At 38.4% G+C, this 20,219-nt stretch overlaps 4 protein-coding genes across 7 annotated transcripts in view; 2 read left to right on the forward strand and 2 right to left on the reverse strand.

Annotated features, from left to right (window-relative positions):
• Positions 1-750, reverse strand: part of galt (galactose-1-phosphate uridylyltransferase) — a 36,399-nt gene extending 35,649 nt beyond the window's left edge. Inside the window, exon 1 of the mRNA XM_014002510.1 lies at positions 507-750. Coding sequence (XP_013857964.1) covers positions 507-543 — 37 coding nt within the window. The 5' untranslated portion in view covers positions 544-750. The remainder of the gene's footprint in view (positions 1-506) is intronic.
• Positions 751-949: 199 nt separating this feature from the next.
• Positions 950-4,552, forward strand: sigmar1 (sigma non-opioid intracellular receptor 1). Of its 2 annotated transcripts, XR_001309807.1 has the most exons (6): positions 1,029-1,188; positions 1,317-1,368; positions 1,660-1,808; positions 2,028-2,120; positions 3,049-3,916; positions 4,075-4,552. XR_001309807.1 is itself a non-coding variant. In XM_014002523.1 (5 exons), exons 1-5 carry the CDS (start codon positions 1,044-1,046, stop codon positions 3,276-3,278), a joined length of 669 nt encoding a protein of 222 aa, XP_013857977.1. In that variant the 5' UTR covers positions 950-1,043; the 3' UTR covers positions 3,279-3,979. The 2 variants fall into 2 exon arrangements, 1 of the variants encoding a protein (XP_013857977.1); XM_014002523.1 differs by lacking the exon at positions 4,075-4,552 and having other exon boundaries at positions 950-1,188; positions 3,049-3,979.
• A 320-nt stretch (positions 4,553-4,872) lies between these two features.
• On the forward strand, positions 4,873-14,389 carry katnal2 (katanin p60 subunit A-like 2). The gene is made up of 16 exons (XM_014002529.1): positions 4,873-5,171; positions 6,312-6,382; positions 6,625-6,791; positions 6,888-6,924; positions 7,019-7,115; positions 7,196-7,294; positions 7,651-7,716; positions 8,180-8,257; positions 9,074-9,172; positions 9,877-9,940; positions 12,265-12,383; positions 12,468-12,559; positions 12,646-12,756; positions 13,784-13,946; positions 14,024-14,126; positions 14,204-14,389. Exons 1-16 carry the CDS (start codon positions 5,121-5,123, stop codon positions 14,338-14,340), a joined length of 1,554 nt encoding a protein of 517 aa, XP_013857983.1. The 5' UTR covers positions 4,873-5,120; the 3' UTR covers positions 14,341-14,389.
• Positions 14,349-19,651, reverse strand: hdhd2 (haloacid dehalogenase-like hydrolase domain containing 2). Of its 3 annotated transcripts, none has more exons than XM_014002519.1 (9): positions 19,580-19,651; positions 18,635-18,762; positions 18,333-18,435; positions 18,051-18,156; positions 17,863-17,947; positions 17,543-17,708; positions 17,404-17,454; positions 14,718-14,781; positions 14,349-14,552 (listed from the first exon to the last, which is right to left on the reverse strand). In XM_014002519.1, exons 2-9 carry the CDS (start codon positions 18,760-18,762, stop codon positions 14,449-14,451), a joined length of 807 nt encoding a protein of 268 aa, XP_013857973.1. In that variant the 5' UTR covers positions 19,580-19,651; the 3' UTR covers positions 14,349-14,448. The 3 variants fall into 3 exon arrangements, with proteins under 3 accessions (XP_013857973.1, XP_013857975.1, XP_013857974.1); XM_014002521.1 differs by having other exon boundaries at positions 18,635-18,744; positions 19,580-19,647; XM_014002520.1 differs by lacking the exon at positions 19,580-19,651 and having other exon boundaries at positions 18,635-18,776.
• Positions 19,652-20,219: the final 568 nt, after the last annotated feature.

The following is a 20,219-nucleotide window of genomic DNA, read 5'->3' on the forward strand; positions in this document are numbered from 1 at the left end:
ATCTCAGAATTCTCAGATTAAAGTCAGAATTATTATTGTTTTATTTTTTCAATGGCCCTAATCCTCTTCTGTAAATTGTTTACCTTTTTGACCAATACGATTCTGTTTAAAATCATTGAAAACTATTTTAATCATGTATTTATTTTTGACTTTTATCGGGCCAATAGTTAAGAACTACTGATAGCAACATATCAAAAAGTATTACTTAGTTTGAAACATTTGCAGCAGAGTTTCAGCTCTTAAATCTACAGGAGTCAAAGTCACATGACTGCACAGTTGGCTGCGTTTGTTGGAAAACAGAGGCTTCAGCTTATACATTGCATTAACTTAATTAATAACACTCCCAAAAACTCGAGTAGATCTCATTGTGCATCAAATTTATTAAACGTAAAGTTTGAAAATACTGGTAAGTTTATTACAGCATTTTTGTTGCAAATTGCTCAATATCCTGAATGAATGAAACTGTTCATTATACTGTTATTTATTAGTATTTAATAAAAACATACCTCTTGGGTCGAAACGGACACCTAGCTCCTCGCTCATTATAGCTAGTATTGTTTGAGAGCGGCCACAATCAGCTGGACCAATGGACCATCAGCAGCAGAACTTTAGCTTTACCAACAACTGTGCCCCTTAGCCTACTTCCTGTTTTTAGACAAGCGAACAGGGATGCCATTTTAAGTCGTCTCCTGCTTAATAGGTAAACCCTCAAAGCAAATATAAACTAGTTTAAAAACATTTATTATGGATTTAAATTACCCGTAAATAGCCTATATATAGACTATTTTGTATAAATTATGTTCTACAAACTTTATATTAAGGAAAATGTGCTTTTATTATTTCGTTTTTTTTCGTGTTTCATTTTGTACTGGCAACCTCAGAATAGCAATCGCCTGAAAGGCGAACACGGAACCTGATTGGATGAACAGCGTTACGTCGCGGTCACGTGACCAGAAATCAACTGTTATTTCAGCTGCTCGTCCGTCTGCACGCATGTAGCCTGCTGACCTGTCGCTGTGTCCGCGTTTAGTTTCATGTGAACCATGTCTTTTGTCAAAACGACTTTTAAACTGTTCGCGCTCGTCACGTTCACCGTCCTGCTCGTGCTGCTGCTGCGGCACTGGATGGCCACCAAGCAGTACGTTTTCAACAAAGAAGACGTCGCCAAGTTGGCTAAGCAGTACGCGGGTAAGTTTCACCGTGAAGCCTTTCGGTGTGGAATCACACACACCACGTCGTCGTGTGCTTTTGTTTTTGTTTAATCAACTCAGTTTAGTCAAAACAACCTTTAAAACTACAAATGGGCTCGTTCACAGGACAGGACCATGAGCAGGCGTTCTCCAAAGTGGTGGTGGAGCTCAGGAAGAGGTAACATGATTGTTTCATTATTTTTGTGAAAATGCATTTTTTTCCCCTGTAAATTTTGGTCTAAAATAAAACCATAAGACTGTCTATTATTATTATTATTATTATTATTATTATTATGTTATGTTCAACTTGGACTACCAAACCACAAATTGTGCAAAATCTGCTTGCTTCAGTGATTAATGTATGTATTTTTTTGACATTGCATTGAGTTTTTATTCAAACTGGATCTTTTAAGCCAACTTTTCTTTCAGTAATGAGATTGCAACAGTTAATAAAGTGTCCCTGAACCAGGTATCCCGGTCACATTCTGCCAGATGAGGACTTGCAGTGGGTCTTTATAAATGCCGGAGGCTGGATGGGCACCATGTGTCTGCTGCATGCCTCTCTCACAGAGTATGTGCTGCTGTTTGGCACTGCGGTGGACACAGGAGGACACTCGGGTAAGGGAGAAGGATTTCTACTTTTAGCTGTTTTGTGGATGATGCCTTTAAACMTGTCAAAACATTGAGTCGTGATGAAAACAAAACAGAAAACTTTAGTTTTTGATCCGTACTATAAAAGAAAAACAAATCGTATTTTGACATTGGCATGTTTGACGCTCGCATTTGTTCGTTAGCACTGATTTTATCRAACTTTGTAAAACTTTCTGTTTTTGCCAGGTCGTTATTGGGCGGAAATTTCCGACACCATCATCTCTGGCACTTTCCGGCAGTGGAAGGAGGGCACTACCAAGAGTGAAGTATACTATCCAGGTAATGAATGAACACATTTTAATCAGTGCTACTATCATTTAGACATATATACCTGAATGAATGAATAAAGTCAGAGCAAGATTTGCTAACAATCATTCTTGGATATCACTTGTATTTATCTTTGTGTTTTCCCTTGACCTAGGATATCCTTAGGATGAGATCTTGCTTTATTAAGATAACATAATAGTGTTTGTTAAACAATAAGGAGCAGAGAGCAGGGGCACAGTCTTATGGCTTTATGTTCTCTGTGTCCTCTGTTGTTGCTGTCGTCRCAAAAAGCAGAAACACGTTRGAATAATGCCAGAAAAGTCTGCGTGTATGATAATCRAWTATGATTTAATTATGAGCGACAAACAAACAGAACTGAATCAGGAAGGTTCTGCATGATTGTGACTGACTGTCAGCAGAATACAGCCAGTAATATAAYATTATGTTAAYACCATGTGACAGTTTACAACYAATCACAGATTGCCAWATATACTGTCCAGCCTATGACTGGGCTCCCAGACAAAGAGTCTGTTATCAAACAAGAGAGTTCAGTCCGTTGCGGAKTACTGACGTCCGGAAACAAACAGACTAGGAGCCGAAATGAGCTATCAGAAAGATACGAGTGATGCACAGTGTCAAGGTGAAACAGATATAAATAATTAGTCCATGACGTTGCAATAAAACTCAGCTGACCATTCATTGGAGTACCTTCATTCTTGGACCATGTATTTTTTTGTCTTTGTTAAATAAATATTTCCACAACACAGTTGTTTCCCACTTTTTGTTAAGTATATAATTCCACATGTATTAATTCATAGTTTTGATGCCTTCAGTGTGAATCTACAATTTTCATAGTCATGAAAATAAAACTTTTTGAATGAGAAGGTGTGTCCAAACTTTTGCTCTGYTCTGCATATTACTACAACTCTTGTGCCCACAGGTGACACTCTTGTTCATGGAGTGGGAGAAGCCACGTCCGTCCAGTGGAGCGCTGGGACCTGGATGGTGGAGTACGGCAGAGGCTTCATCCCGTCCACGCTTGGCTTTGCTCTAGCKGACACCCTGTTCAGCACCCATGACTTTGTCACGTTGTTTTACACCGTACGGGTGTACAYGAAAGCTCTGCTGCTCGAGGCCGGTACGCTACTCACAGACGCCGGAGTTTTCTGAGGGACAGCAGAGGACCGGCTGCTGGCACACGGACTGCGATATCCATATCCCCTTAACTAAAAGCTGGCATGAGGCCGGTGTGAGGGGTTCAACCTGTAATTTATGACAATCAGATTTGCTAATAGTTTCATTCTCATTCGTGTTTGTTTTCTACCATAAAGTAGAAAGAAACTTGTCCTGACATCAGAGGAACTCCACATATTCATCAACATTTAATTTAGACTCAAACACCAATCCATCACCCCTTTGTCCATTCTTATAAGAGCTCAGACTGCCTCTTTAATCACCCAAGTCTTAACTATGGGAAAAAAAGATCCATATGATTTTGGATCAAGCTTAAAAAATAAGGCCTTTTGCCAAATTTGAGATGACAAAATAACGGTATACTGTGTTCACCTAGGAACTAAAGAGTTAACATCTTTTCAGCAACATTTGCAAACAACCTTAATTGCTGAAATTAAAAAAATGTCAGTTTTATCACATATGAAACAAACCTCTAGGATGCACAAACACAATTTTTATTTTTATTTTTTTGTGTGTAATGCGTCTTGGGAAAAAAATGGTACATTTTCATTATTACTATTAGTAACTTTAAAGCTGCTCATTTCATCTATGGAAGCCGAAGTGATTGGAAATAGGTGAGCAATGTCCACTTTGTGGGTAAAGTCTGTCGAGCCTTTTAATTAAATCATGATTCTCCACTGCAGTTTTTTTTTTTTTTCAGCCTTTGACATTTTCAGCGCACATCACTTGCTGAGATTAGCCTTACCTATTTTCAGATAAGCTTGTGAATTAGGTGAGCAATGTCCACTTTGTGGGTAAAGTCTGTCGAGCCTTTTAATTAAATCATGATTCTCCACTGCAGTTTTTTTTTTTTTCAGCCTTTGACATTTTCAGCGCACATCACTTGCTGAGATTAGCCTTACCTATTTTCAGATAAGCTTGTGAATTATGTGCAAAACAGATACAAGTGAAAGTAATTCTAAGAAACTTGGAACAAAAATTGCCTCGCTTTGTGCAACTTAAGCTTACATTTTTTTTCTCCTCTGAAGTCCACCTAGGAATTACAAAAAAAAACACTACTTGTTCACACCTTCATGTTTTACAGTGAAGAAATAATTCAACTTTTAGAGAACCACAGAACATACTATACAATGTAATCCATTAGTTTACATACAGCAGTGTGTAAACGAATTGCTGTACTTTATGTGCAATTTACTGCATAAATGATGACACTGACAGTGCCAGAATAAATAAATGTTTTTGAAATAAAATGCCACTTTTTTATGTTTTCATGCTCTTTAATGGAAGCAAACCAAAACAAGCTGTTTGTGTTTAATCTGCAGTATGTGTAAGCAAGTATTGCAATCTCTGGTTCAGTTTGCTCAGCTCTTTTAAAAAAGTGATTCTGTCTTCTGATTGGCTGCTGGAAATGTGAAGTTTGCAAGTATTACAAATGCATCCTTCTAAATATATCCTCTAAACTAAATAAAAAGGCCTAGCAGTCATTAAAAGAATGTCATCTGCTGCTTTGTATCACAGAGATTGCCATTCAGAATGTCATGTTGAGAATTGTATAAACAATCTTTATAAGCTCTGGCTCCATGAGAAGTGCCTCTTCTGCCCTCTAGTGGACACATTCGGTATTGTTTTGGACTTGATGAAATAAGTGGACCACTTCGAGCACAGCCTGGATCTTCATCTTTTAAYTGCTACAACGTAATTACAGCATCATTTCTAGCTTTTTGGGGGAACAAGAAACGTGACAACATTCAAGCAACAGATAGGTTTCAATATATGACGTAATTGACTCCATAAGGGAGTTTGAACGCTCAATACGCGATGGAGCTCTCTTACCAATCGATGAAAATCGCTCACCAAGCTCGGGAAGCGGTGAGTACAGCCCGGGGATTCGTTTGTTGTGCTTTCAGACAGAACTGGTGGYGAGCTAACACCGGATGCTAACAAACTAGCATGGTGCTTAGTAGAAAGCTGGCCGTACTGCCTCTTATGATCAAACTAATCTCTAATTACAAGCAGCGCTATATGGTTCAAGTTGAATTATTTTGCAAGAAGTGATTTATTTTACACATAGAGCAAGTTGTGAACTGTTAACGCCCATTTATTTAGCTTATTCTGTTAGCTTTAATTGCTATTTGTTGGCGTCCACTGGTTGCCAAGATACGCAGGATGTGTATTCAGTTTGTGGTACTTTGTCTCCCTCTTGTGGCGACCTTTGTCTCTACACTACTTCGACATACCTTCTTGTATTGGATTTCTTTTTCAGTATAAACAGAAGAAACCTTTGCATTTCTAAAACGCTTTTGACTTTATGCAAGCAGACATTTAGATTTATTAAAACACAAGTGCAACCATAAAAATCTCTGTTTTGTTGTGAATGTCGAGTGCTCAATTTGTTTTGAAGATGCTGAAATTGAATTGTCAAAGTTAAAACAAGCTAAACAGTATGGAAAAACTAAAATTAGCAAACCAAAAGCCTGGAATTGAAACGAACTGAAACTTGTAAATACCATTCATTTTAGTGTAACAAAAAGTTAAAGCTAAATATTTTTAAAAGGTATAAAAAAAATACTAAAAGCCACAGCACCAGTCTCCTTAATGACCCAACTTTGTGATACCRGAAAGCTTAAACTTGCTTAAGTAAATACTAGCTACTGAAAAACATGGACGAAACTCTAAACATGAAAGCATTAGCGTGAGTGCTGAATCAGCAGTCTTGTTGATTAAAGCCACTCAAAGTTTACTGCATTTACTTTCAGGATCCTAATTACACGCTGAAGTTTGGACTCACATMGATTAAAATAAATGAATCTAACAGTTTCAACTCTCTTCTCTTTTTTTTTAGCTTTCACAAATTGAAGATAGGATGCTAGAATTTTAGTAAAAACACAGATTTTCACAAAAAAAAGTTCTATTAAGCCTGGGTTCTGTTTTGAACATACCCTTTGTGGCGTTTTTTTACTCATAKACTGTATGTCAGAACTTCCTGTTTTCTGGATTGTGGTTCCACAGGAGGAGCTGAGAACTGAGAAGAGAAAGAAGAACCTTCTTGTTCTGATCTACCACCACTTATTGGGACAGGGGTCAGTTAACATCCATTTTTATTGATTTAATCCACTGAAACTCATAGTAATAAACAGCAATTATCATGTATTTATAATTCTAGTTTATATTATACACGTAGTATTAAACCTAAAGTGGTCACAGATGTATTTTTACACAACGACATTTACAAAATATACATTAAACTGTAACACAGCAGCCGTTGTTGACCAATGTTTGACTTTGTAGCTTTATARTGTGTTCATTTGTGTTTGTCCACCAGCTACTTGGCAGCAGCCGTGGCCTTGGACCAGGAGACAAATGGTGCTGTGAAGAAGTTCGAGGTTTGTGATAACATCGATCTGGAGATGATGCTGATAGAGTATGAGAGTTACCACTACGTCAAGTTCCAGAAATATCCCAAACTTGTCAGGAGGGCAGCAGAACCAGGCACAGAAACACTCTGCAACCATTCCTCATTAGATCAATAACAACCCAAATTTTCAATCTTGGTCACTTTTTACTTCTTTTTTTTATTCTATATAGATGAAAACAAGCCAATAAAGAATAGTGGAATCAAGAAGTGAGTCACTCCTTACTTTATAGTCTTTTTTTAAATTTTAACAGAGTTCRCACATGCTCAAAAACTGAGCCTCTTTATGTATTTTTGTCATCAGACGTTCCTGCTCAGCTGTGAAACCTCTTCCCAAAATTGTCTCCCCCTCCGTTCCCAAGTCTGGAAATGCAGCCAAGAGAACAGCTCCCAGTGTATATGTAAGAGTGTAAAACCTTTAACACAAATCAGATGAGCTCCCTAAAATATAAAAGCTTTTATTCTGACTGTCATTTCTCAGGAAAATGTTGTCTCTGTGGTGCCGGAGTCATCAGGGTTTGGGCTCAACATTTCCTCCATCAAAAATGGGCCAGCTGGGGATTCAGCCATGGGCAGGAAGGTAATAGGAATGCTTTTATTTTTATTAGAAAAATACAAATCAACTCTCACTCTTTCATCCAAGTTAAAATTTAGATTTTGACAAAATARTGTCCGTTCGTTTTTCATAATGCTTTTAAAATCAATCATGTCAAATTGGGAGAGTGTGCATTTTAAATCTGAGAGCAGGAATTCTTATTCTTACAACACACAAAAAAAATCACTTTTAAAATCAATCTTCTTTGGCAGAACTAATAATGCTAATAATGCAGTCAAAATCTTCTTAAAAATTATATTTTTTTCCTGCTTTTTGAGACATAAACACTAAAGCTTAATCTGCAAAAGTCTTTTGTCTTTTTTATTTATTTTTTGGTCCAGATGAGTGACGGCAAAGCAACAATACATGATGCTGTCAGAGGATCAGGCTTTCACTCWGACCACATGGTAAAAAAGTACTGTTAATGCCAAAGTTTTRAACAAAAACTTGTGATCTGTTAGTGCTCACAGTTGTGTTGTGCATGCCTCTCACCTACGACAACTGCAATATTTAATCTATATTTGTAAAACTGACTGAGGTATAGACAATTTTGTGTTTGTTAAGGTCGATTAGCTTTGGCGTCCATCTTGCATCAAGTCAACTCCATAAGTTAATCAGTCGGACATCAAATTTCCTACACACCTGCMCAGTGGTTTGTTAGATATTTTGCTAACAGACACTTCCACAGACAGAGGCGATTAACACGATCACCTGCCTTTCATGGCGATGGGCAACGCCTACCCTGAAACTTTAAAACAACACAAAAACAATACGATTTTCACAAGTAACAACTACTGTTTTATAACATTGTAACATTGTTTATTCTGAAGCGACAGTGTTTGTGTTACCAACAGTGTTTCTGTGCCGCAGGAACGGCTGCTGAAGCCCCTCAGTGGCTTTTCTGGGATGAGTGGTGAATTGAAGGAACTGGCTKCARTCATCAGTCGGGTACTACACACACKATATAATTATCAGGGTCCTTGAAATCTTTGAAAGTTTGTGAATTTGAAAAAAWKATTTCAAGGCCCTGGAAAGTTTGTGAAAACAGCCAAAAATTACACTTGTCCTTGAAAGTCCTTGAATGTTTTTTGAGGATTGAAGTTCTCCTATTCACACAACTGATTTTTATCATCTGTAAAAAAATATATAAAAAAACCTTACATTTGTTGCGATGTATAACTCAGGATTACAGTAAACTGACGTGGCTTTCAACAAATAATCCCACACGGTCATAGTTTTACATGGTATACATTTAATCCACTTTCTTTCATTAATTCTGACTCAACAACTTCTATGTTGTTCAGTTTTTCATTGAATTTGCATATTAAACCTGYTTATTGGYAACATTCTGTGGTAGCAGTAGGTAATTGGCGCCGCGCGTGCTTCTTGAATTTGAAGAAATTGGTACTGGAAAGTCCTTGAAAGGTCCTTGAATTTGATATTGACCAAGGTGTGGGACCCCTGAATTATAAAATACACACASAGACATCAAGAAACATAAAATTGAAGCTTGAAACAGACGTTTATCTGAACTTGCCCCACAATGAAATCTGTGATCTGTAGGATTTTTATATAGAAACATCTAATCTTGACTTTGTCCACTAGAGAGCAATAAAGAGCTTTAAAATATAAAATGATGCTTCATATTAATGAAGGCCCAGGCTCTATCGATTTTACTTAAATGATGTTTCATTCTAAAGGACAACTATTTATGCCAGCCCAGTGTCACCCACCCTTTGTGTTTGTGTGTGTCCACCCCTAAAGGACATCTATTTGCACAGCCCGAATGTGCGCTGGGAGGACATCATCGGTCTGGAGGACGCCAAGCGATTAGTCAAAGAGGCCGTCRTTTGTCCCATTAAGGTGAGGCGGGCACACGAGGCGCGCTGGTATTTCAGCGTCAGCCGTCGCTCTTCGATTCTGAATACATCTCCTTTAAAGGCTTAAAGAGAAGATGGGCGGCGGGGTCAGGTCGCTCTATTAGGCTGACGTGAAATCCATATCTGGGATCTCGTGGCAACRCGCATACACAGATGGATAGGCAGGGGAATTTACACAACCGCCCTCACACAATTTTGCAACTGCAAACAGATATCAAACCCAAACACACACACTTTTTTATCATCATCATCATCATCATCCAGACCTTTCTCGTGACAAGAAATCAGGTTGTCTGCATCCTCTTGACATTTCCAGACGGAGATGAGGACTGATGTGTCCATTTTCTTACATATATTCTGCTGGCCTGCTTTATTGAATAACACCGCCCTTCCACCTTTCAGCTCCATTATTATTCATTCTCCAGCTTATAAGGTCAGCAGGAAGATTTGAGTCAGCTTCGCCTTTTTCGCCACCTAAAATCCAGACTAATTCGTGCTTTGTGGTATTGGGAGAACTGAATCAGCTTTTCATCTGGCTGATCAGTCTTGTTTGCAGACAGCTCTGCTTTTGATCGGTCTCTTTTAGTTAGAAAATATATTAAAATATAATGTGATTTACTGTAGAGTCGATGCTGTATTATTCATATCTGTCTGACTGCCTGGCCTCATTATTTCCCCTTTCTCCAGTATCCTTGGTTGTTCACAGGAGTCTTATCACCGTGGAAGGGCTTGCTGCTCTATGGCCCCCCAGGTAAAGTTTTTACTAAAGGGGACATGTACAGGTGCTGGTCATAAAATTAGAATATCATGAAAAAGTAGATTTATTTCAGTAATTCCATTTAAAAAGTGAAACTTGTATATTATATTCATACATTACATACAAACTCATATATTTCAAATGTTTATTTCGTTTAATTTTGATGATTACAAATGACAACAAATGAAAATCTCAAATTCAGCATATCAGAAAATTAGAATCTTGTGAAAAGGTTCAAAATGGATGGCACCTGGTACCACACTCTAATCAGCTAATTAACTCAAACCACCTGCAAAGGCCTTTAAATGGTCTTTCAGTCTAGTTCTATAGGCTACACAATCATGGGGAAGACTGCTGACTTGACAGTTGTCGAAAGACGACCATCGACACCTTACACAAGGAGGGCAAGACACAAAAGGTCATCGCTAAAGAGGCTGGCTGTTCACAGAGCTCTGTGTCCAAGCACATTAATAGAGAGGCGAAGGGAAGGAAAAGATGTGGTCGAAAAAAATGTACAAGCAAGAGAGATAACCGCACCCTGGAGAGGATTGTGAAACAAAACCCATTCAAAAATGTGGGGGAGATTCACAAAGAGTGGACTGCAGCTGGAGTGAGTGCTTCAAGAACCACCACACACAGACGTATGAAAGACATGGGTTTCTGCTGTCGCATTCCTTGTGTCAAGCCACTCTTGGACCACAGACAGCGTCAGAAGCGTCTTGCCTGGGCTACAGAGAWACAGGACTGGACTGCTGGTGAGTGGTCCAAAGTCATGTTCTCTGATGAAAGTAAATTTTGCATTTCCTTTGGAAATCAAGGTCCCAGAGTCTGGAGGAAAAGAAGAGAGGCACTTCATCCACGTTGCTTGAAGTCCAGTGTAAAGTTTCCACAGTCAGTGATGGTTTGGGGTGCCATGTCATCTGCTGGTGTTGGTCCATTGTGTTTTCTGAGGTCCAGGGTCAACGCAGCCACATACCAGGAAGTTTTAGAGCACTTCATGCTTCCTGCTGCTGACCAACTTTTTGGAGATGCAGATTTCATTTTCCAACAGGACTTGGCACCTGCACACAGTGCCAAAGCTACCAGTACCTGGTTGAAGGACCATGGTATCCCTGTTCTTAATTGGCCAGCAAACTCTCCTGACCTTAACCCCATAGAAAATCTATGGGGTATTGTGAAGAAGAAGATGCAATACACCAGACCCAACAATTCAGAAGAGCTAAAAGCCACTATTAGAGCACCCTGGGCTATCATAACACCTGAGCAGTGCCACAGACTGATCGACTCCATGCCACGCCGCATTGCTGCAGTAATACAGGCCAAAGGAGCCCCAACTAAATACTGAGTGCTGTACATGCTCATACTTTTCATGTTCATACTTTTCAGTTGGCCAACATTTCTATAAATCCTTTGTTTTTATTGGTGTTCAGTAATATTCTAATTTTCTGATATGCTGAATTTGAGATTTTCATTTGTTGTCATTTGTAATCATCAAAATTAAACGAAATAAACATTTGAAATATATGAGTTTGTATGTAATGTATGAATATAATATACAAGTTTCACTTTTTAAATGGAATTACTGAAATAAATCTACTTTTTCATGATATTCTAATTTTATGACCAGCACCTGTATACAAAGTCCACTTTTTTAGCTGTTAAATAGATTTTTTGTGTACTTAAAGCCTCTAGGAGTACAGAAAAGTTGATTTTAGTCTCTCCTGGTTCTGCAAAGATATATTTATATTCTATTTGGGTCATATGTTTCAGCATGTGCAGTTTTATCTAATTTCTATGACATTTTCCGAGTCTATTCTTTCAAATTATCTGTGATGAAATTGCCAAATAAGGTCTGGACTTACCTCCTCGTCTTAATTCTCCTCTAATTCTGGCTCCAACATGTAATGGTTGAAGGTCAAGTCTTCTGTTGTGGACATCTTTTACTTAAATTGTAAATAAAATGTTTCCTGCAAGTTAGAAAACATAACTCCCCCTCTCTCAAACCGGAGTGGACCGGTCTAGAAGCCGGAGGGGGTGGCGAGGCTTGAAGCGTCTTAAAGGAACAGTAAACAAATCCAGTTGTTTTGAGACATACAGTACACCACAAAGTGGTGAAAGAGGGGCCGGTTAAGTTTCAATATGGAGGAAATCAGACCAAAGCATTGTAGTTCCACTTTGAAAAGACCCCAAATTAATGATTTAAATGTGAAAAGGAAGGATTTAAAAGCATGATATGCCTACTTTAAGTGATTTAGTTCAATATAGAAGTAAAACATGTCAGATTTTTTAGGGGAAATTCATGTCTTACTCCCACAAAGGCACAGGGAAAACGCTGCTCGCCAAAGCCGTGGCAACCGAATGCAAGACGACCTTCTTCAACATTTCCGCCTCCAGCATCGTCAGCAAGTGGAGAGGAGACTCCGAGAAACTGGTCAGGGTAGGTGATTGCTCAAAAAAAAACAAAAAAAACGAATGAAACAGAACCCGCGCCGAGTTTTACACACACCACGCACGCCTGCAGGTTCTGTTTGAGCTGGCTAGGTACCACGCCCCCTCCACCATCTTCCTGGATGAGCTGGAGTCGGTGATGGGACAGAGGGGAACCAGTTTGGGGTGAGCTGAATTGAGTGCCTCGTGGATGCAAAAGTGAATAAAAACAAAACAAAAAAAGCACTGAAAGATAAATCTGTTTTTTTTAGGGGTGAGCACGAGGGGAGCCGGAGAATGAAGACTGAGCTGCTGGTTCAAATGGATGGCCTTGCGAAATCTGAAGACCTAGTGTTTGTCCTTGCAGCCTCCAACTTGCCTTGGTACTGTGCAGTGTTGTATAAAGTACCACAAAGTGATATTTGAGTAAAAGTGCAAGTATCTTACCAAAAAATTACTTTGGTAAAAGTTAAAGACTCCTTTCGGAATATTACTTGAGTAAAAGTCTTAAAGTATCTGGTATTTTTTGTACCTAAGTATTAAAAGTAAAAGCATTGATTTAAAATGAGCAGTTAGATTTTCTATAATAACATTTATTAGGTGAACCCCCCTCTCCAAAAAAAAAACGCAGAAATGACTGTTGCATTAAAAATAATTAATTGATGTTAAATTTAGGATGTACTAGTCCAGCTGTTTCAGTTTATATACACATATCAAGGCTGCCCAAAGATTTTCTCCAAAATGAAAATCTATCTGAGGGCTGCGGCCAAATACAATAATTCATGAAATACAAATACTTCTTAAGTACAGACCTTTWATTTTAATAAATGATTATGTCCTGCTGGAGTGTGACATGATTTATTTGTGTACAAACTAATACGATATCAGAATTTTGTATATTTATACTTCTCATTAAACCACAGTTAAATTCACTCTATCTAGGAGGAACAATTTATATTTATTTTTTACAATAACAAGCTGGAATAAAAACAAGCGAAATGAAATAAAAGTATCAACTTTCTACTTTTTGCCTTTTTAAAAACTTTAAGGAGTAGAAAGTACAGATTATTGTGTGAATATGTAAGAAGTAGAAGTAAAAAGTAGGCTGAAAAATAATTACTCAAGTACAAATACCCAAAAATTCTACTTAAGTACAGTAAAGTATTTGTACTTAGTTACTTTACAACTCTGTTATCTGTATTTTATATCAAAACAATATCATTGAAGCATCTTAAATGTACTTAACCTGAATTTTTATTTCAGTTGAAATAAGTTCTTTACATCTTCAGGAAAATGATACTTGCTACAATATATACAATTTCCTTTCCTTTATTCAAATACTATAAGTGTGTGTGTGTTAAAGGCAAGGTAATTTCTGCCTTTAAATCCTAACTAATGTTTGTCATTCAGGGAGCTGGACCACGCCATGCTGCGGAGATTAGAGAAGAGGATTTTGGTGAACCTTCCCTCACCAGCTGCCCGCCAAGCCATGATGTCTCATTGGCTGCCTCCTCTCAGCAACATAGGAGAGCTGGAGCTACGAACTGAGCTGGACTATGAAACACTAGCCGAGGTTTGTGACAGCGCTGCAGACAAATGAAGTCTTCACGCTCGTGTTTTCTGGTAATTTGAGGCGTTCGTGTGTTATAGAGGATGGAGGGATATTCTGGTTCTGACATCAGATTGGTGTGTAAGGAGGCTGCCATGAAACGTGTTCGTAAACTAATTAAAGCCCTGGAGTCGCATCAGAACAGTAAGACTACACACGCTGTGCAGATAAGAGATCCGGTCCGACACTTCAGGCCTCACTGTGGTTCTTGTTTAAAGCAGACGCTGACGGGCCTGTGATCCAGCTGGGAACTGTAACGACGGCTGATTTCACGGAGGCKATTTCACGCACCAAACCCTCAGCCAGAAACCTGATGGACAGATACACAGCCTGGGACAGAGAATACGAGTCCGTCTGATGCCAGTGCTTCCACTTCTAGTGAACTAATAAAAATTATATTGTCAAAATGTGCCCACTCCTGAGTTTCTGAATAAAACAGGGGTGYAGTGTTTTGCTAACTGCAGTTTTAAAGAAGATTCTGCAGGATGTGTTCGACGGCATCTGGGAAACTGCTGCACGTCAGGTGAGGAGGTGGCTCGATTTTATTTTCATCTCCCTCTCTGTATTTACCTGCAGACAAAAAGGATGTACTCTAATCGTTCACAGAAACAGAAATACACCAGAAAAACTATTTCTATGATTGTCAAAATCTTAAAAAAAAAAAAAAGATGATTTCAGTTTGCATGGAGATGAAACAGAAGAGAGGTGACATGAAGACTGGAGGATTGAACTTACCTGTTCGGACCAAAATACCCAGCATCCCTGCTTTCTGAGCTCCACCTACATCATCTCTGGCATCCTGCGAGGAGAAAACCACCAACCTTAAAGGGGACATATCCTGCAAAATCCACTTTTTTAGCTGTTAAATACATTTTGTTGTCTTTAGGAGTGCAGAAAAGTTTAATTTATTCTCTCCTGGTGCTGCAAAGATGTCTTTATATTGTTTTTATTTTCTCTATTTTGTATGACGTTTTCTAAAATATTACATCAAATTACCTGTGACGAACTTGACAAATAAGGTCTGGACTTAACTACAGTTTCYTGGTCTTAATTCTTCTCTGGTTCTGGATCAGACTCTGGCTCCAACAWGTAAGGATGGACAGCTTTTAATTAATTTGTAAATAAAACGTCTCTGCACTGCTAGGACACATAACCCCCCCTTCTCTCTCTGTCAAACCGGAGTGGACCGATCTGGAAGCAGTAGKGGGGCGTGGCCTGAAGCATCATATAGGCACAGTATCAAATCCAGCTGCTTTGAGGCACACATCAGAAAAGTGGAAGAGTGGCTGGTAAAGTTTAAACAAGGAGGAATTCAAAGCATTGTGGTTSCACTTTTAAAAGCACATGTCTACTTTAAATACAGTATTAAGACTGCTTATCGTCAAAAGCTCCTAAAAAGAGTTATTACTTTACTGTGTGAATGTGAAAAAGACCAGCATTAAAGTAACTTCAACAAAAAATACATTTTAAAACTAAAGGCATTGCATTTTTTGAGGAACTGCATACCTTCCCCTACTTTTCATGTCAGAAATTTAAACTWAAAGTAAACAGAGTTAAAGCTGCTTTGGCCAAATTGTTAAAGGGATGAAGTTTTGTGAGATCTCACAAGATGTGTTGGAGATGTAGATGAATAAAAACGATTTTTCGGGGKTTTTACTACATCCAGTGGGTTATGTTATAACACAGTGTTGATTTTAACAGTTAATGGCAAGGTTTTAAGCAAAAATATCACAAAATACACTGCATGGTCAAAAAAAGGGGCCACCAAAAAAAAAAAGTCACACACTCTTATATTTTGTTGGGCTGCCTTTAGCTTTGATTACGTCACACTTTTGCTGTGGCGTTGTTTCAATAAGCTTCTGCAATGTCACACGATTTACTTCAGTCCAGTGTTACTTTCATTTTTCAGCAAGATCTCTCCCATTGATGATGGTAGAGTCTGACCTGGCATTGTCATCCTGGAATATGGCCATGCCATCGAGGAAGAAACAATCCACTGATGGAATAAGTAAGTAAGTAAGGAAACTTTATTTCTATAGCGCTTTTCACAGACCAGGGTCACAAAGTGCTGCACAAGTGTAAAAGAAATAAATAAATTAAAAGCAACAWACAAAACAATAAAACACAGTATTACGCTAAAAAGCAAGTTTAAAAAAGTGGGTCTTAAGTTGTTTCCTAAAAGGATCTATACAATCCAGAGATCGAATGGTGCAAGGTAGCTCATTCCAGAGGCGAGGCGCCACAGCTTTAAAAGATCTGTCTCCTCGAGTCTTAAAATGGGTCCGAGGAACCATCAACAAGTTCAGATTCGACGACCTGAGGCTCCTAGTCGAAACATAAGGCTGGATGAGGTTCTTAATATAGTCTGGCGCTTGTCTATGAAGGGCTCTAAAAGTCAGTACCAGGATTTTGTAGTGCATCCTGTAAGATACAGGCAGCCAGTGCAAGCTTTTGAGGATGGGTGTAATATGTTCCCTCCTGTGGGTGCAAGTGAGCAGGCGTGCAGCAGAGTTTTGTACTACCTGCAGACGCGCAAACTCCTTCTTATTAAGACATGTGAACAGACTGTTACAATAATCCAATCTCGATGAGACAAAAGCATGAACAATCATCTCAAGCTCACCATAAGTCACCATCTTACGAAGTTTAGAAATGTTCCGAATTTGGAAAAAACAATTCCTAACAATCTGGTTTATGTGCCGCTCCATAGACATCGCTCCATCCATGAAGACACCTAAGTTGCGCAGGTTGCTTTTAACTGTGCAGCTCAAGTTTCCGAGGTGCTGCTTAATTCCAGGCACAGCACTGTCAGGAGCAACAATCAAGGTCTCGGTCTTACTGGAGTTCAATAATAGGCTGTTTTCAGTGAGCCATTTTGTCACTTCGGTCAAGCAACTAGTGAGAGTGCAAAGTTTATGTGGCTCACTTGGCTTGAAAGAGCAGTACAGTTGCAGATCATCGGCGTACAGATGATAGGACACATCACTGAACTTCTGGATGACCCTGCTCAGAGGAAATAGGTACAGCAGGAACAGGACAGGTCCCAAGACCGATCCCTGCGGCACACCCCACAAAAGCTCTGCAGAATCAGACACTGCATTTCCCACTGACACACTAAAAGTTCTGCCAACCAGGTAAGAGGTGAACCATTTAATAACCTGGTCATTTAGTATATTCAGGTAGACAGATGACCTCATAGACCCGACCAACTGCAGCAACCCCACATCATAGTTCAATCCAGGTGGAGACTTTTTTTTTCTTTTGGCCAGTCAGTGTATAGTGCTTAGAATGTGTGTTGAGGATGGCTGTCAGCTACTACCACAACAAATGTGAGCTGAATATCTGCAAATTTGACTGAGTAGTAGTCATGTTTGTGGCTAATGTCAATTAGGTGGTTTGCTATTACTTAAGAAATACTCACATCTCCTATCATGACAGCCTCACTGGGGCTACAGCCTAAATCAGCCAATGCCTAAAAGTGAAAACCCAACAGAAAAATTAAGATTAGAATAACTGTAATAAAAATCATTTAAATCAATACAAAAATAAGGACTCTTCACCTGAGTAAAAAACGTCTTTTCAGGCTTCCCCACTACAGTCGCTTTACAGTCTGAGGCGTACTCTAGTCCTGTTACGAAGGGCCCGGGGCCAAGGGCCAAACCATCCTTACGTTTATAATAGCGAGCCTTATGAATGGCAATAAGAGGAGCTCCATCCAGAATCATTCTAAGGAAAACCACAATCTGAACATTAACCCCACTTTTCAATATTATTCCATGGTTAAACATAGTATTAGATCATTTAGATACAAAAGGTGGCAAAAACAATAAATTAAGTTCAGCTATTTTTTTATTAGCAAAGACTTTGAAAAGTGTTCTACCTGAAAGCCTTGTTGAGCGTTTGATAATTAAAGTGATCCGGTGCGAGCCCAATAACAACAGCGTTCGGTTCTGACGTGTCAATACCTGCAATAAAAATAAATAAATAAATGTTTGGAAATTTGAAACAGCCCAAAATTTACAACGTGGAGCAAAAACAAGGTTCAAAAAAGAAAACTAAAAAAWTTACCGGTGAAGTCTTCCAGTGCACTGTCCTCCAGCAGCAGCAGTGGTCGGTGTTGTTTCTGCTCTATCAAACTTCTGGCTGCACTCAGAGAGGTGAAGATCTCTTTTTCCTGTACATTCATTAAAAAAATGCAAAATCCAGGTAAACCTTTAATTCTTTAATAAACGGTTTGAAAATTAAAAGAAAAAAAAAAGCTACATTAATGTAAATGTTTCCTGATGTTAATATACTTTAAACACTTCCACCTTAAAGATATAAAGAACCAGTCAGTCCTGGGTGTTTCACCTGAAGATCAAAGTTGAGACGCTGCAGTCGTTCCAGAAGGTTCCTCTTACTCTCTTTGGTCGTGTTGGTCACAAACTTCACAGCTACAGAGGCCTGTCGTAACCTGATGACGTCAGAACACAGAGTTACAGCACATTTTGAAAAAAATGATACCTGTATGAATTTAGGAATTTAAAAATATGCTCAAAGCAGCATTCATTGCAGTTATGGGCATTTTATTTTTACAATGATAACCATACAGATATTGATATTCAGACAGCTGGCCCTCCACTTCTGTCACATATTTGCAGGCTGTATCTCACCTGTTGAGGGCATCCTGTGCCCCRGGCACTGCTGTATCTTCTATATGTAGAGTCCCACTGAGGTCAATGAGCACAGCCTTCAGGGCCCGTCTGCCTGCCATGCCGGTGGCCTGTGAAGGACAACACATCTGAGACAAAGTCCCTGCATTTGGTTAAAAACAAACATCAGAAAAGGAGAAATTGTCTATCATAATATTCTGAAGCTCAAAGTAGTACCATCAAATACATGAGTTTGTCTTTTTTTTACTTAGTAAAACTTTTGCTGTAATTATTTTGTTTTACATTTAACTGAGTGATTATTTAAAAACAAAAAAGGAAAACCAAGTAATATAAAAACATATATGTTTTAAGTTTAGATAACAGATAAGAGTAGCTTGGACTGCGGCCTCTGTGGATTTGCTGCTTTAAATGGAGCTTTATTCTGTTTCAAAAAGCTTATTCTTCCAAAATAATTTATCTTCGCAGAGATCAAACRTTCATAATCATAATTCACAACAGTAATGGGAGAATTTACCAGATTATTGTGTTGATCAAACCTACATAGGGACCATCTGAGAGGATTATTGAACAGTTTCATGTGTGGACTCCAGCCTAGAATACAGATTTGTGGATCAGCTTTTATTGGATGCTGATTTCGGCCAGAGATCCCCTATTATTTAGACATGCACTTGGATTTCTAACATGTAGGTATCAATTGGTGGATACATTTAATGCTCTTAGGACACGCATGCAAAGCCAGTAGAAAGTAGCCTATGCAGGCTCTTGTTATTATATTAAAATAGGACTCAGAATATTCACAGAACCTATTTGCGCAGCAACTCGGTTTGTGATTAGCAGCTTGTACTGAGTTATATTATTACAACTGTGGTTGATATGTTCATTTTAATTCATAAACTGAAAATAATTGCACAAATGTAGACACTAAAAAGTGCACACACGGCTAACCTTAGCAGCAGCTGATTTCTCCCACTTCCTGTTGATGGTTCTTCTTCGTTGGTTTTTGTCACATRATCGGTGCTGCCCCCTACAGCTTGAATGTATGTAATTGTTTAATGACACATTTTATTACACCCATTTTAATGTTGTTGGTTTTTTTTTTTTAAATCAGACTTATAACCATAATCATTTAAGAGGGTTACTGTTAACCACTTAATCATATACTGAAATAATAAAAAAACATATGTGTTTTCATCACACTAACAACCAACAGATGTGTTGCATTAGAAGGATTTTTGGATTTATCATGAAAGGATGTATTATCACATTGATAAATAAATCTTTTATCAGCATGAACCAGACAACATGGATCAAATCCTCTTTCTGTTTTTCGTTCAGATAGTGAATAACAGTTTGCGTAAAACACTGTTCGGATGATAGATTTTTGAAAAATATAGTAGCTCCATTGAGGAAATACGTGTAAAAYACACTTTTATTGTAAGTTATTTTCAGATTTAATAAATCACCATCTTTGTTTTTGATTGTGGTGGTTTTAGATAGAAAAAAAAAACATTTTTTATTTCAAAATCCAATCAAAATTTTACAATGTGCTTTGTGACCATTATTAAACTGAAATCCATGCTTCAAC

The sequence above is a fragment of the Austrofundulus limnaeus genome, unplaced genomic scaffold (assembly GCF_001266775.1).
Source record: "Austrofundulus limnaeus strain Quisiro unplaced genomic scaffold, Austrofundulus_limnaeus-1.0 Scaffold13, whole genome shotgun sequence".
Lineage (NCBI taxonomy): Eukaryota > Metazoa > Chordata > Actinopteri > Cyprinodontiformes > Rivulidae > Austrofundulus > Austrofundulus limnaeus.